The following is a 17,299-nucleotide window of genomic DNA, read 5'->3' as shown; positions in this document are numbered from 1 at the left end:
CATATAATGCAGGATGTCCTGAGCATGTATGAACTGGCATCTTTTTTAGGCCTCAGTCCCAGACATGATAGAAGACACTAGGACCTTTTATTTCACTTCCATCTACAATGGCATGACTGGGTTGGCAACACTGCAAAGTCAGGAGATTGTGTGCAACCTGCCAATTTCTTTTCTTTTTTCTTTACTAGAGTGAAGATAAAAACTAAAACACCCATGGATTTTGTACACAGAGATATTAGCTGGCTGGATCCAATGACCCAGTTTTGTAGTTTGTGTGAGATGTTATCTTTTCCTTGTAACTAAATTAACACCATTGTGAGAACCAGATGTCGTGTATTTGGAGAATTTCTTTTTAATCCCACAGATCGGAAAATTCATTATTTAAGTATTGGGGGTGGGGGGAGAGTAGCATGTGAAAATAAACTGCAAAAAGCAAAGTAACATCTGCCAACAGCAGAATTTAACTTTATGGAAAGGAAATGAGTGTTAGAATAAATCCTGGTATTATAAGTGTAGATACCAATGTGGCTTATTTCTGTTTTCATCTTTAACTGAAAAGACAAGACAAAAAAAAACCCTATCCTCAAGAAATATCCTCGTTATGCTTCATTTTTGTTTCCTACCTGTGAAGATTTGGCGAGCTCCTGACTGTATTCCTTTTCAATCTGCTTCAACTTGCCGTTGGCCTGAAAGACACAAACAAAAAAGGGAAACCAGATTATCTCAGATGAAGAACGTGTACAGACATTTTGCCACTGACCTCTGTTGCCTGGCACTTCGTCTGCATGCCTATCACTAAGCAGCTGGGAGCTTTGCCAATTCCAACGCCCTTTTGTGGCAGCCAAAAAAACCCTAGGGCTTGCCTTTGATCTAGGGCCAGCTATTCATCACTTGAAAGAGAGGGAGGGGGGAAAGGGAGGAGAATAGTACTGCTGCTGCCAATTATTAGAAAAAACATAAAGGCCTCTGTGGATTTTTTTTTAAAGTTTGGGGTGGGGGGAAGGGAGAGGGAGTTTATCTGGATGACCTCATCTCAGAAAGAAGAAAAAAGGGAAGGGAAAAAAAGTCACCAGCTCCACTGGGGGCTGGGAGGATATAATGTGACAGATACTCTATGATATTGTGTGCCAACTGATGCCTGCTAGTTCCTTTTAAATATTCCCACATACCTTCTTGACTAAAATTGGCTTCTATTAACTCAAATTCCACTACACTATGGAATCATTTGAGCTTATTTTGACCCGCAGCCCTCTTCTTCTCTCTTTTTAGCTTCTCTTTTGCACCTCAAAGGTAAGAAGCAAAGCAATCTGAAAATAGGGGTTCTTTGTTGGTTTGATGCCACATGCAGCTCCAAGAGCAGGATTTCTAAAACTATCTCAACCCCGCCCCCACCCCCAGGTAACTTGGCACATGGGAAATGGGACAATAACTCTGATGAACCATGCTTCCCTGTTCTCTTATTGAGCAGGGAAATATGTAGCACACCAGGCATAGACAATCCCTGCACCCTTGTGCGATACTTTTCTTTGTAAGAGGAAACAAGCAACTTTGGACAACACCCATTTATTCAAAAAAAATGTGTAAGGCAAAACTAGTCAATCAAGCTATTGACTTTGTAGCTGAACCAGTGGTCCAATTTTCAAATTAAATTCTGTAACTATAAATTGGAATTAGGTCTTGTAGCTTAATACAAAAATATTGACCGATTATCAATAGGGAATTACATCAATATAAAAATGTCAAAGTGTGGGTATAGCAGACTAAAGGTAGTCCTTGACATAGGACCACAATTGAGTCCAAAATTCCCACTGATAGGCAGGGCAGTTGTTATGTGAGTGTTGGCCCACTTTACAACCTTTCTTGCCACAGTTCTTAAGTGAATCACTGCAGTTATGAAATTAGTAGCACTGTTGTTAAGTGAATCTTGCTTCCCCACTAACTTTCCTTGTCAGAAGGTCGCAAAAATTGATCACATGATCCTGGGACACTGCAATGATCCTAAATATGAGCTAGTTGCCAAATATCCGAATTTTGTTCACATGACCATGGTTTCAATGGTTATAAAGTGTGAAAAATGGTCATAAATTACTTTTTTCAGTGTTGTTGCAACTTCTAACAGTCACTAAACAAATGATTGTAAATTGAGGATTACCTGTATCAGCCAGTGACCAAAGACTGCAGAAGGGCATCAATGTCATTTCCACATTTGACATAAGAAAAAAAAATGGGCCACCCTATACTCTATGACCATATAAGCATTTTACACATTATATTTCTTGAAGAGATCACCACCACAGATGGTTGCAGCAAAACATAACAAGAAGCACTAAAGCACAATAAAAATCGATATGCTTACTTATGGCATCAATTTTTATGGAGTAAAACTACATCAGATACATGGAATGTTAGCTTCAGTTTGACAGAATACAATTAACAATGACTTCAGAAGGAATGAAAAAGTAAGAAATGCAAACTGTGATACTTGCAATAAAATTTAAAAATTAAATAATTATAGTGACGATTCATAAAACACAGTTAACAACACATACATTGGGGCATGTTAGCTAATTAACATTGTTAATGTGGATTAGCTCAATTCAGGTTATTTTATTTTATTTTATTTGCACAATTATATGGCTGCCTATGTCATAATGGTTCTAGGTAGCAAAAAACCATATTTGTTTGTTTGTTTAATACCCAATCTTTATCACTTTTGTATATAACTCAAGGCAGTGAAAATACCTAATACTCTTTTCCCCACAACAAAACTCTAAGGCAGGACTTGAACTCATAGTTTCCTGATTTCTAACTGTTGCCTTAACCACTACACCAAACTGACCTAAAAACCAAGATAAAACAAAAATAGCCTTCCTGCCAGTTGCAAGACTAAACAGTTTCTCAGCTCACATCCCATCCTAGTTCAATGCTTGGGGAAAGAGCCAGGTCTTCACTGCCTTCTGTAGGGTTAAAGGATATAGATCCACTGGATCTTAGGTGAGAGGCTGTTTCAGAGGGCTGGGGTAGCAACTGAGAAGTCTTGCCCATTAGGTGGCATTTAAAAAATCTGGAACTTGCTCACCCGATCTAATCTAACAGGACAGGCAGATACTCTCACGGTCTTGCAAATAACCTGGCCCTCTGCCATGTAAAGCTTTTAAGTTTATGAATTAATTTAATTAATTGATTAATATATTAAATTTAGAGACCACCCATATCACTGAGCAATTCTGGACAGTATTCAATGAAAAACATAAAAAACATATTAAAATATTATAATATCAATAAAAGGAGCAATTAAAAAAGGATAGAATAATTAAAGCTAATTCTTACACCCAGAAAGCAACTGGGAGACAGTGTAGCACGGGGAAGTCAAACACATGTTGTCACAGCATTGTCACATGACGTATCAGGACTTCTCCCCCCCCCTTTGCTAAACCGGGCGTAGGCAGGGCCAGCGCATGACGCATCCGGCCCACGGGCTGGGAGTTTGACAGCCCTGGTGTAGCACATACAGCAACCCTGTAACTCAACTGAACCATGGGGCACCCAAAATCTGCGTATGCTCTGCATTCTGGACCACTGCAGCTTCTTGGGCTATCAGTTGTAAATCCACTTTCAATACCATTTCTATTTTGTCAAATAAAATTTGTCCTACATTTAACATTTCTTTTGGACACAATCTATCATAAGAAACAGACATCATTATTCACACTATTGACTACTATTTTCTGATTCCATTTCTCAAAAGTTTCCTTCAGCATATTTATTGTCATAATCAGACATCTTGCAGGCAAAAACAAAAACCCTGCGCGCGCGCACGAGAAAGAGAGAGAGAGAGAGAGAGAGAGAGAGAGAGAGAGAGAGAGAGAGAGAGAGAGAGAGAGAGTGTGTGTGTGTGTGACTGGTCCAAAGTCATTCAGCTTTCATATCCAAAGTGGGCCTAAACTTGAGAATCTCTTGGCTTCTAGTTTAGTGCCTTAACTACTAAATCAAACTAGCTCTGCATTATTTATCTATGTCTTATAAAAACCAAAAGAGGATCGATTTCCCTTGAGAACCTGTTCGTACTTTATAATTTATTCCTAAAATGTATCATAAAGTTTCAATATTCCAATTTATCTTGGCCTTTTAGTTTGTTTATCACTTTCTAAGATCAAAATCTTATTTAGCTTTTTGCTGTTTATTTCAGATTTTTAAAGTTCTTAAGCTTATCATAAAAGTTTTCTTTCATTCAGGATTAAAGGCAGACTCACCCAGCATTTTCAAATTCGTCATTTTGAAGGTTTCTAATAACGTAGTAGTTAATGAACGATTTTCAAAAGTGATTACAAAGTGAGGCTTGCAAACCTAGTGTCCTTTAAAAGTCTTCACCATGTCTGTGAGCAAGATGGCTAATCATGTCATCTCTAAGAGCTCAAACTTGCCAAAAATCACTGTCCTAGTCTTCCCTTGTAGGGAGCAGCCAACAGGAGTGTATGTGGGCAATCTTCCATCCTCTTTATCCAGAGTGTTTCCAAGGAAACAGTCTGCTCACCAGTTCCTTAGTCTTTGCAACGATTGTCAGCTCTGCTTTTCTGGAGATATCTTCAGTTTTCCATACCTCCCTCAAAAGTCTCAATAGTACCAGTACTTCAAAGTTTGTGAACCCTTTTGAGAAACCAGTTGAACAAATGAGTCAAAAACATTATACCTATTCACGGATTTCTTGAGGAAAAAATCCAATACCACATATAAATGGAATAAAGAAATCTGTGGGTGGCAAAAAGTATGTGAACCTTTGCTTTCAATTACCGTTGAGTCCTTCTTGGTCATCAATTATAATAAAAAGGTAGCAGGTGATTTCTAATTTTGAATAAACTTTAACAATGATACATAGAGCTGACATTAGCACGAGTGAGAAAAACCATTTAAATTCACATATGAAGCAAGCGTAGATTGTCAAGCATGCTTCCTGAATTGGCAACTTCTTCTGATTGATTAACATTTTTTTATATTTTTGAGGGATGGGGGAAGTGTGTCAAGTGATGCAGTGACGTTATCGTGGCAGAGAGAGGAGAATGGCTGGCCTTTCAGCATATTTTCTCATCTGAATTATTAACAGAAATTGATTTTGTCAAAAGCTAGATAAGATCATCGTAGTTAATTTATTCATAGATTTTAATGCTACCAATTCCAATATCTTCTTAAACCACCTAGCCCTTGCAGAACTATTACAAAAGTTCTGATACTTCCTGACCAGTTTCCAAATATGGTACTGAGAGACTAATGTTTTAGTCCACATACATTGTATCTTATTTTGTATGGAGGTCGATGTCTAGAGATTTGATCTATGGGTTTATCATACTGGTAACGCTCTGGTTCCTTGTCCTCTTTCATTAGCTCCCAGGGATTGCACATTTTGAATTAGCAACTGAAACCGATGTTAGCCTGGCTATAATTATGCAAAGCATATTTTGAATTCAACAACTTTAAACTTTCAGGTTTGCAATATAGGACTGCTGAGTATGATCTGGACTGCCTTGTCTTGGCACTGGTGGAGCCAAGTTATCAGGCAAGACTTCACTAAGAATTGCTTCATGAATTAATTTTGTTTCCAAACATCTAACAAAAGGACAAAAGAAATGAATATTGTTTACATGTATGCCTGGAAAAAGTCATAATTAACATTGTAAGGATGGAAATATATACAAATTTTTGTCAGTTATTCAGTGCTTTGAACTTTATCTTATTTGCACAAATATTTAATTGTCATGAAATCTGAAAGGAGGACTATTTTAAGATTCAGTTTCTTTACATTAGGCTCTGTGATTTATGTTTTTTTCTCCTTTAAAATTAAGTAAATTAACTCAAGTGTAAATAATGAACTGCATAGTATGAGATGAATATTATTTTTCTTAAAAATATTTTAAGTAAGAAAACTAATTACTCTATCCTTAAAATGAAAAAAATGTAAAGTAACATTAAAAAATACATAGAATTTCCCCTGGGAATCAGTTCAGATTGCTCAAATGTCCTCTTCACTCTTTAGCAAAACTAATCAATTGAAATGCAAACAAGCCATAAATCAGAAATTCATTGCTGCACGTCAGCAAAGACCTGTCCTTCTAAGATTAATTTTTTTGGCCAGCCCTGGTACATATAAAATCTACAGTTATTGATGCCTAGATAAATTCCAAGTGTTGGGAAAGTAGCCAACAGAACATCCTCAATCAACAAGACTGATCCAAAGACATATTAATAACGCACTGGAATTTAGCCCACATGGCAATAGTGGTACATATCCAGATGTGAGTTTATATTTCAACTTCCATACTCATATCCAACAACAAAACAATTGCATGATCCCTTTTATAAACATTATCTTGGAATTAACACATATGAAATTGTGTTGTAATAATCTTTTACATTTTGACAGGCAGGAAAAGCCCTTGAAAAGAAATTGAATTATTTTTGTTTTTAAATAATTCATTTCATTTTTTTTTAAAAAAACTTGAATTTTAAAAAATTCTACTTATTCAGTATGATTCAGACACTATGTGTTTGCTAAAAATGTAGCTTCGACAGGCTAATAAACAACACTTTTTAAGGCTGTTAAAAGTTGTGGGGAGATTTCTACCTTTGTATTCTATTAGATGAAAAGCCACAACAGGTATATACACTATATTGCCAAAAGTATTCGTTCACCCATCCAAATAATCAGAATCAGGTGTTCCAATCACTTCCAAGGCCACAGGTGTATATAAAATCAAGTCCCTAGGCATGCAGACTATTTTGACAAACATTTGTGAAAGAATGGGTGGCTCTCAGGAGCTCAGTGAATTCCAGCGTGGAACTGTGATAGGATGTCACTTGTGCAACAAATCCAGTCGTGAAATTTCCTTGCTCCTAAATATTCCACAGTCAACTGTCAGCTGTATTATAAGAATGTGGAAGTGTTTGGGAACAACAGCAACTCAGCCACCAAGTGGTAGGCCACGTAAACTCGTCCAACATCAGTGTGTGACCTCACAAATGGGCTTCTGGAAGAATGGTCAAAAATTCCCATAAACACACTCCTAAACCTTATGGACAGCCTTCCCAGAAGAGTTGAAGCTGTTATAGCTGCAAAGGGTGGACTGACGTCTTATTGAACCCTATGGATTAGTAGTGGGATGTCACTTACAGTAAGTTCATATGCGAGTAAAGGCAAGTGAGCAAATACTTTTGGCAATATAGTGTAGCAGGATTACATGCCAACCTTCTACAAGGATTATATCCATATTGTAGGCTGATTGTATTCAGGCAAAGCTTTGGTAATAATAGTTTAGTGGAATAGATAAAAGACTAAAAATAGATAAAGTTTCAAAATTGTACTAATTATCTCTCCCCCCCAATAATACAACAGATACAATTCATTTCCAGTTCTATGTTCCTTTCACCCCCCCCCCCCCAAAAAAACCAACCCTACATACTATCGCTGGTAAAAGCTTGTTATATTTCCTTAAAATGATCCAGTCAGATCCGAAGTGATGATTAACAAGATACTTGTTGTCTTGTAAAAGGAACTTTTGAAGCATTCCTTTCCTCTTGTCTAACTCATTCAGCTGAGCTGTGGGCCATGCTTGTGACACTACAAACACTTGTACAGTGATCAGTTCTGACACCATAAACACTGAGTTGTGGTTTCCCTGAGTGAATGAGCTTTGCAGCTGGCTGCTATTTAAGAGAAAGTTTTCATTCCTAAATACCTTGATGAGTAGCCACGAGGAGAACGGAAATGACAAATGGGTTTGGTTTTGGCAAAAACATAATGGTTCATAGTTTGCAAGAGCAGCTGTTTCTAAAATATAGATCTGAAGTCTCCATAGGCATAAAAATCTTGGTCTCTATGATTCTGTCCTTAGTTCACCCTACATTGGCAGCTATTGCAGAATGCACGGCATGCAAGCTACTCATGCACTTTTTGCAAATGCTCCAGGAAGTTTAAAAAGAACCACCTCTCTAAGCTTCAGAGAGCAAATCAATGGCAATCATTTTCGTAACAAGTGCAAATTTCAGCCTGTCTTCATTTATCAACATCAAACTGTATCACAAAGATTTCAGTGTGACTCATATACAGTGGTACAAAGGGCAGCATAATGACTACTAATTTTATCCAACTGGGTTTTACTAGACTTTTTTTTTTATTCATTTCAAAAGCAAACACACATGCACCCAACCGTCAATATTACAATATTACAAAGTTGAGATCATCCGTTTATTAACTGCTGGGAAATTCAACAACAGAAATTAAAATTTTTGAAAATTTGGGAGCAATGGAAAATAAAATTTATATCTGTGCTTTTTATTTTTATTTATTTTCTGCTTGTTTTAAGAGAGGAACAAAAATTATGGGAGAAAATTTATTTATTTGTTAACTTTTATATCCTGGCAATCTCTAGAAACCTGAATTGGCTAATGTTCAATTAAATTTCATATTACCATCAACATTTAAACTGAATTAATTTGCTATAGGAACCTACCTGACTCCAACTATCTCATCATGATTAACATTACCACCACTAAAATATAAGAGGGACATAAGAGAATGGAAAGGAATTAGAGCCAATCTTCAATGTTCTCTCAAAGAGATAGCTATTCTCTGGAACCATAGGAATGTGGAGGCTATACAGATTTCAGAGGACAACATGTTCCTCAAGGACATGGTAGTTATTAAAGACCCCTTTTTGAGTCCATTTATCCTTGATCTGTTAAGAGGGGACAGACGGACCCAAAGTATCTGTCCATGCATTGCTCCAACAGTATGGGTAAAAAATGTCTTCTGGAAGAGACAAGTTCCAAAACATGTAAACCGTGTAGGTTTTATAGGTAAAGACCACCATCTTTGACTTGTATCTGGAATAAACCTGGTAACCAAGGCAGTGCCTGTGGTATAGGTGGAAAATGTTTGAATTCGTTCTCAGCTGACAGCATATGGGCTGCTGTATCAGTTTACATTTTCAAGCAGTTTTCAATGACAGCCTCAAATTGCAATAATCCTGCTTTAAAGAAATAAAGGCTATTGTTTGTTTGTTTGTCTATTGCTAAGGTTCCCTGCTCTAAGAAAAGCCACAACCAATTTAGCACCAAAGGGTGGCAAAGGTACCCCTTGCCATTAATTCTAGCTGCTGGGTTTTTTTTTTTTAACAGAAGCCATGACATCTCCCAGTAAGCTACACTGGACACATAATGGCTATTTCCAGTTTGAGAAATTCACTGTTGTTCAGGACATGATGCCAGGAAAATGGTGTGGCATTTATTACAAGCAAGAAACTTGCTCAACCAGTTGAAAGCTTTTCAACAGTTAATGATTGCATTATTACCATCCGAATCTGTGCAAAGGACCTCAGAATCATGTCCCTACAACTGATACAATGGAGCCTGAAATAAAGTTTCAATGCCAACATTGAAGAACTCTGAAGCAAGTTGTACCGAAAAAATCCAGTCTGCATAGTGGATGATTTCAGTGCAAAAATTGGCAGCCTTCACCTTTGAATCATGAATATCTGGTTCAAATAGCACAGGTGTCACTTATACTGTATATTTGGACCTCACCAAATCAACTGCATCACAATTAGATCCGCTATGTCTTATGCAACCATTGATGGTCCGTCAAGATATATTCAGGTGCCAATTGTGGTTTAGATCATGAATTGTTAATGATTAAGATCAGAGTCAAATAACGCAATATCAAGAAGAAAACATCACCAAACAAGTTTGGCATCGCCCAAATCTCTGCCATGCATGCAAGTGAAGTGAAAAATAGATTTGAGCTGCTGGACACTTCTAAAAAGATGGCCAAGAAGTGTGGCAAGAAATTTTATTGAAACAGCAGTTGAACACATAACCATACAAGAACCCCAGAGAAAAAGTGAAATTAGCTCTCAGAACTCTTAGAGTTCTTTCACATTTCTTATTCTACTGTAAGTTGAGATGATCATGCAGAAGCTGGAAATTGAAGACTCAGAAATGAGAGTAAAGATTGGAGGAAGAAACAGCCACAATCTTCAATATGCTGACGACAAAACTTTCCTCTCAGAAACCAAAGAAGGCCTGAAACATCAGATCAAAAGGAGTAAGGAAGAAAGAGAGAAATTGGGTTTCTTCCTGAACATCAAAAAGACTAAAGCTCATGACCACTGTGAGGAATGCAAATTTCAAAATAACAACTGATGGTGATGTGATCAAATGTGTGCAAGAATTCAGTTTCCTAGGAGTGCAGATTGATCAAAGCAGTGAATGCAACGCAGAAATAAAACTTTGAATCACACTGGATCACACAGCAAAGAGGAGCACGAATAGAGTATGAAAAAGCAAGGACATCATCCTGGCAACTAAATGCAGATTAGTCAACGTTATTGTGTTTCACACGCTGACCTACAAGTTGTGAAAGTTGGACCATGAAAAAACTAGACAGGAAGAAAATCAACTTTTCAGCTATGGTATTGGAGAAGGCTGCTGGACAGCAAAGATGACAAACAGGCAAACAAACAAACTAGAGTGTATAAAAAAAACCAGACATGTCACTGGAATGCAAAATCACAAAATTCTGCCTTACTTATTTCAGCCACGTCATGCACTCAAACTCATTGAAAAAGAGGCAGGCATGGTTGGAATGATCAATGGTAAAAGGAAAGGAGGTTGCTAAAAACACGGTGGCTAGATAATATCAACTCTGACACAAGCTAAAGAACTGTGATTTCATGTGACTACATGTGACTACAGTGAGAAGGAAGTAGTAGTTGTAGTAGTAGTTGTTCACCTGCTTACTTTTTAAAATTTAGCATATATTATTCAGACAAGAATGATACATCTATTGCTTGAGCTTCTATATCTTTACAAATGAAGTAGGCTGAATTCTAAGGTATTTCAATCTTTTTAAGTTCAAAAATACTAACGAAACAAAAGAACTGGTTCACAGGGAATCAAAACAGTGTAATGTGTCCTGGACCTTTCCCTATGCCGATCCTGCCACAGGTAGTCAATATATGTGATCAATGCCATCTCAGGGCTGTAACCAGTTCTGAATTTGATTGCCCCACAATAAAAACTAAGTCAAATATGTGATTCCCCCCCATGAACCAGACCAAAGTTCACTGGTTCCAATCCATGGTGGCTTGGAACTTCTGAGCTGCCTAACCTTCATCCAGAGGTGCAGATTAAATTCCTCCAGAACTTCAAGCTTGGGGAATTTCACTGCCAGTCCAGCTGTGGCCTTCGGCAACTTAGGTGGAGATGTTACTGTGCAGGAGGAAGGTTGATACACAAGCACCAATGTACTCTAATCTCTACAAACAACTTCACAATTATCTCTGGAACAGTGTGCCTAGAAGACCATAGGATTTCTCAGATGACAATGGCTACATCCTGCCTCAGTTCTGTTTTCATAGGTAGTGCTATGAGAAAATCCTTGCAGGGAACATTTCCAAGAGACACACCAGGCCTGACCCAGGTTTTCATAATAAAGATCAGACTTCTCATCCAATCATATCTGATACAATACAAACAGAATTAGACGTTTAACTGACAATTTAAAGGCTAGAATGAGATTAGAAAGAATGGTTCATTTTTTAAAAAATCCTTGGCACAAGCAGGTTATGCTTGTACGAGAGCCTTCACTACAAGAACATGTGCACATTTATCATAAGGCTTGTATATTTTAACTATCGGGTCTGAAGGCTGCCAAGGGAAGGGATAAAGGAAAACAAAATATTAATGGATCCCTAAATCTAAATCAAGAGAGTGATAAGAAATAAAAATGGACATTCCTTTTTTTTGGGGGGGGGGGGAGGGAGGGCTTTCCCATACACTGAGTGGTGAGAGTGGGAATGATGCCAAAGTGGGCTCTGTGGCAATGAAGCAGGTGTGGAATGGAGAAGTTTATGCAGAGGATATATGAGGAATTGCTAAATGGTTTTAGTTTGTGGGCCCAATAGGGGAGTTGTGTGCTTATTGAAGGGTTCATGTGGTGGAAGGGTTGCTATTAGTTCTGGCATTCTGATTCCTAGGAGGAGGATGCCTATGGGGAGGAGAGATAACCTTAAGGGGAGATGAAGGAGGATGGTAAAATTATAGTAGAGTTAGGCAAAGGGAAATAGATGGGAAGCTCTATCCTGGCTATCACAGGAAAAGAGGCAATTGGAAATTTAAAGCCATTCTTTTCTCCTAGACTTAGCACTTCCACTTCATCCCTGGGCCCAGATTGCCAAACTGCTGACAGCCTTGGCCTTAGCCTTCTGCTAAACGCTAAGTCTCTAATAAATCTATCCTTATTCATGACTTAGTCCTGCAGGAAAGATCAGACCTGGCATGTATTACTGGATGGGAAGGATGAAGAGATATCCATATCCAAGATCTGCTCTCCTGGATTTCAAGTTTTACAGGAACTGCAACTCCAAGGCCAACAAGAAAGGATACTAATAATTACCTTGGAGACCTGGAACTTACTAGATGTTATATTCAGCAGGGTGGCTTACATATCAAGCCCTATAAATGTGAAGCTGGATTGGAAGGACAAGCAGGGATGGCACTCTTGCACCATTTACCCTTGTGCTTAGTGGCATTCTTATCTCAACCTCTTGATCTTAATAGAAAAATATAAACATACTTTAATATCTGAAAAAATAATAATTTCTGTATGTAAATTCTTACGAATCTTATAACAATTCTTAAATAAGACAAGAAACAAAACAACAAAAGTAGCTATAGATGCAAATTGCATGCATCCAAATTGAATTTATCAGGATTCTGGATGAATGGTTATTTCAACTGTTAGGATGCAATGCAAAGAGTTTAGATATAATTCTTAAAGTGAGCTAAATAATTCCTTCATGGGATATTAAATGTGAATAATACGCATGACTTTTAATAAATATTTGAGTATTATTTTCTTTGGTGCATTTTTCAAAACCAAGGCATAAGCTAGGTAAGTAATGAAATAAAACGTAGCTATATTTTAAAAACCACAATAGTTAAGCAGTATCATATGTTAATATTCCCTAATTAGCTGAGTAAAAATATAAGCAAGCTTTAGAAAAACTGGGAGGGAACTACAGAAAGACAACTTGCTCCAGGGAAGAAGCAACAGTTCTCTGAAGTACAGCAAAGAATTTCACATCAAAGAGCTTATGTAAATGAGTCCGCACTCTAAAATAATAATTAAAAACCTCTTTCTTACAATAGTCTCTTATTTTAAAAAATCAAAAAACCAGCACTGAATAATTTCACTGGTGTCAAGAAATGACTCTATATACTATGTTTGCCAAACAACCTTGCCGGGGGGGGGGGGGGGGGATGCAACCTTGTAATTAAAATTTAGAGATGGCTAGGTCAGAATAAAAAAGGCCTCCAAGATTTCTAATTTCCAAAACAAAATTTCTGAAACGAGACTAAAAGTTAGGCAATAGAGGGATAGCCAACACCAAGACCAATGATATCATATTTACTTTTTTTCTGCTGGTATTATTGGGAAACAAGTTTCATATATTTACCTGAGGCTAAGGTCTACCAAATAAATATAACGTGGATAAGATAGGTCTGTTGTATTTAAAGGCAAACTATAACAGAATGGATTAAAATATATGACTTACCAAAAGATTAGATACTTCTGGAATATTTCAACTTGTCAAATACAAACAATAATCATTGATAAAATGTTATTAGGGGGAGAAATGGCATTCTATCTATTGTATCATAAAAATCTAAACCCTCCTAAAATAATTTTTTCTTTAGTTGTCATATGCAATTTTATTTCATTTTTTGTGAAACAGCTATTGAAAAAAGGGAACAAAATAAAGAACCTCATTCTAACTTCTTAAATTTTCACTAACTATGCACAAAAATAACAAAATAATAATAATAATCAGGCATTATTTGCTCCCAATATTTATATTACAGATCATCTTCAACAGCAAGATTGGGACCTGCATTTCTGTTGCTAAGCAATGCAGTTCTGAAGCGCTACCACATCACTTGGCAATGGCAATCCTTGTAGTCACAGTTTCCATTCTTAATTGAATCCCACAGTTCTTAAGCAAGGCAAGGGCCAAAAAGAGAGCACGATGGTGTGAGGAAGGGTCAAGGGTGCGCAGGGGTTTGTGAAAGCACGATGTGATGGAAGGAGGGTGCATGAGAGTATGCGAGAGGTGCAGCACATGTCAGAAACAGTGCATGAGGATGCAAAGGGGTACACAAGGATGCAAGAGGTGTGGAATAGGTCGAGATAGTTTGTGAGGATGTATTAGAGGTGTGAGTCAGGGAGTTGGATTTGTAGCAAGCTGATAAACTGTACTCAATGAGTAGTCCTTAATGGTACTATACCCACATGGAAGGAAGGAAGCAGTGGGGTATCGCAAGGCTCCACCTTAGGCCCAGTGTTCTTTAATATTTTCATAAATGACTTAAATGTAGGAATAGAAAGGGAACTCATAAAATTTGCAGATGACACTAAACTAGCGGGAATAGACAACACCCCAGAAGACAAGCTGGGGATCCAAAAAGATCCAACAAAATGAATTTTAATATGGAGAAAAGCAAAGTTTTACATTTAGGCAGGAAAAACCAAAGGTCTAAATACAGATTAGATGAGACCTGGCTCAAAAACAGTAATTATGAGAGGGACTTGGATGTGGATGATCACTTGAATATGAGCCAGCAGCGTGCAGCATCAGTCAAAAAAACTAACATAATCCTGAGTTGTATAAACAGATGCATAGAATCAAAATCATGTGAAGTATTAGCACCGCTTTATAAAACCCTAGTAAGATCACACCTGGAATACTGCAACCAATTTTGATCATCATACTACAAAAAAGATGTTGAAGCTTTGGAAAATGTTCAAAGAAGAGCAACTAGGATGATCAAAGGCCAGAAGACTAAACCATATGAAGAAGCTGCAGGTTTTGGGTTTGGCTAGTCTAAAGAAAAGAAGAATTGGGGGTGACATGATAGCAGTATTCCAATATTTGAGGGGCTGCCACAAAGAAGAGGGAGTCAAATTATTCTTCAAAGTACCAGAGAGCAAGACAAGAAACAATGGTTGGAAACTAATTAAAGAGAAAAGCAACTTGGAATTAAGGAGAAACGTAGTAACAGTTTGGACAATTAACCAATGGAACAGCTTGCCTACAGAAATCATGGGCACTCCATTACTGGAGGTTTTTAAGAGGAGATTAGGCAATCACTTATCTGAAATGGTATAGGTCAGCGATGGCGAACCTTTTTTGGCTCGCGTGCCACAAGTGGGGGGAGCGCGGTGGGGTCGTGTACGGGCGTGCCGCACCCATAATGCAACGCGCCCCCCAGTGCGCATGCGCACACAACGCACCCATTTTTGCATGCTTTTTCGCCCTCCCCAGGCTCCAGAGGCTTTATAGGAGCCTGGGGAGGGCGAAAAGAGCCTCCCCCGGCCCCCGGAGGCTTCAGGGAACGTCCGGAGGCTTCCCTGAAGCCTTCGGAACGCTTAAAACCACCCTTCGAGCAACCCGGAAGTGACTTCCGGGTTGCTCGGATGGTCGTTTTAAGCGCTCTGAAGGCTTCAGGGAAGCCTCGGGACGCTCCCTGAACAGGCACGAGACGTGCGTCTCCATCGCCAGGGCTATATACTATAGGTTCTCCTATTTGAGTAGGGAGAGGGACTAGATGACCTCCAAAGTCCCTTCCAGCTCTGTTCTGTTCTACTCTACATTACTCTACACTACTCTACACTCTATTCTGTTATGGACTAATAGTTTATATAAACATCATTTTCAAATCTGGCATTAGTTTCAAGTATTCTGGCAGCAATGAGACAGAGAGCTGTTGCGATATATGAAATATACCATAATCCAAATTACTGATGCATTAAAAAAAATCAGATTCTTGAGTAATACATGCAATACAACAGAACGTACATCATAAACTAATAAATTATGACATAAGTTCAAACACAGACCAGCTAATAAATGCAAAGTAACAAATAGAGCCCTAAAATAAAAACCAGTCTTATAATGAAACCATGGATCAGCTGAAAAGCAAATTGTAAAGGTATCAATGGTTAAGGTTTTGTGTGAATAATGCAAAATAATGGTGTATTTTGTAGTATTTTAATAAATGCTCTCTTAGGAAATAATTGTTCATTACTAATTTGATGGTAGATTAAATAGCTTTAATAAAACGGTGAGTCCCTTGGACTGTAAGGCGATCAAACCAGTCAGTCCTAGAGGACATCAACCCTGACTGCTCTTTAGAAGGCCAGATGCTGAAGTTGAAACTCAAATACTTTGGCCACCTAATGAGAAGGAAGGACTCACTGGAGAAGAGCCTAATGCTGGGAAAGATTGAGGGCAAAAGAAGAAGAGGACGACAGAAAGCAGTAGGCGTGAGCTTGAAAAGACTCCAGGGGATGGTAGAGGACAGGAAGGCCTGGAGGAACGTTGTTCATGGGGTCGCGATGGGTCAGACACGACTTCGCCACTAACAATAACGAAATAAAACAAAAGGTTAAAACAACAATTAGTATGGGGGGAGGAGCCAACGTCGCGATGATACGGACGTGAGGTCTCGATGCTCCGAGACCGCAGCCGATACTTTTGCTGCACTTGTTAACTGCCTGCTAACGATGTTAAAAGACTCAAGAGTTTAAGATCAAAGAAAACAGTATTAGTTAACAAATCTGGGGGAATTGGTGGACTTTTTGGACTCAATAAACTGGCTGTTGAAAAGTTTGTTTGAATATCTGGAAATGGCTTCAAAACAATCAAAACTCAGCGTTTCCAAGAGCGCTGGAAGTTCCCCAGCCCAGACACAGAAACTATAATCTTTATTACCCCCAGTAGAAAAACAAACTCTGACACTTAACACTCTCCAAAATGCATTAAAGGACCAAGCTGTTGTTTTGGAGGAAAAGATTTCAAATGCTTTTAAAGACGTGTCTGAGGAAATGTCTGGAATTAAGGATTTAATCCAAAATCATAATCAACAGATTAGGGAGGACATTGTAGATGCATTTAAAGGTTTACTTGGTTATGTAACATCTCTGGATGAGAAGGTGGAATAAATTAATCAGTCTAATATCAAGTTGGAGAATAAAGTTGAGGAGGCACAAAGCAAAATAGATAAATCAGAGGCAGAAGTTACAATGATACAATACAGAACAATGGAATTTGCCTTAAGAATTTGGCTCCAAGAGAATTCACTGTGTCGCAGACATCTGGTTGTGAGTGTCTGGGCGTGAAATGGGGCCCAGGGAGTCAGTTGGGTCTGTTGATAGTATACCTGGCTCCCCGCCATACATCAACGGCCC

At 38.2% G+C, this 17,299-nt stretch overlaps 1 protein-coding gene across 5 annotated transcripts in view; it reads right to left on the bottom strand.

Annotated features, from left to right (window-relative positions):
• The window catches only part of CEP112 (centrosomal protein 112), a 308,615-nt gene that overhangs the window by 90,608 nt on the left and 200,708 nt on the right, over positions 1-17,299 (bottom strand). For all 5 annotated transcript variants that reach the window (XR_014175685.1, XM_081956682.1, XM_081956685.1 and 2 more), the window contains one exon: positions 624-686. Coding sequence is in view for 4 of the 5 variants with exons in the window: in XM_081956682.1 (XP_081812808.1) it covers positions 624-686 (63 nt within the window). In the remaining variant the exon portion in view is untranslated. The remainder of the gene's footprint in view (positions 1-623; positions 687-17,299) is intronic.

This window comes from Natrix helvetica (assembly GCF_964273705.1).
Source record: "Natrix helvetica genome assembly, chromosome: 1".
NCBI lineage: Eukaryota > Metazoa > Chordata > Lepidosauria > Squamata > Natricidae > Natrix > Natrix helvetica.
Note: the sequence above shows the minus strand (reverse complement) of the source record. Positions and strands in the feature narration are given on the sequence as shown.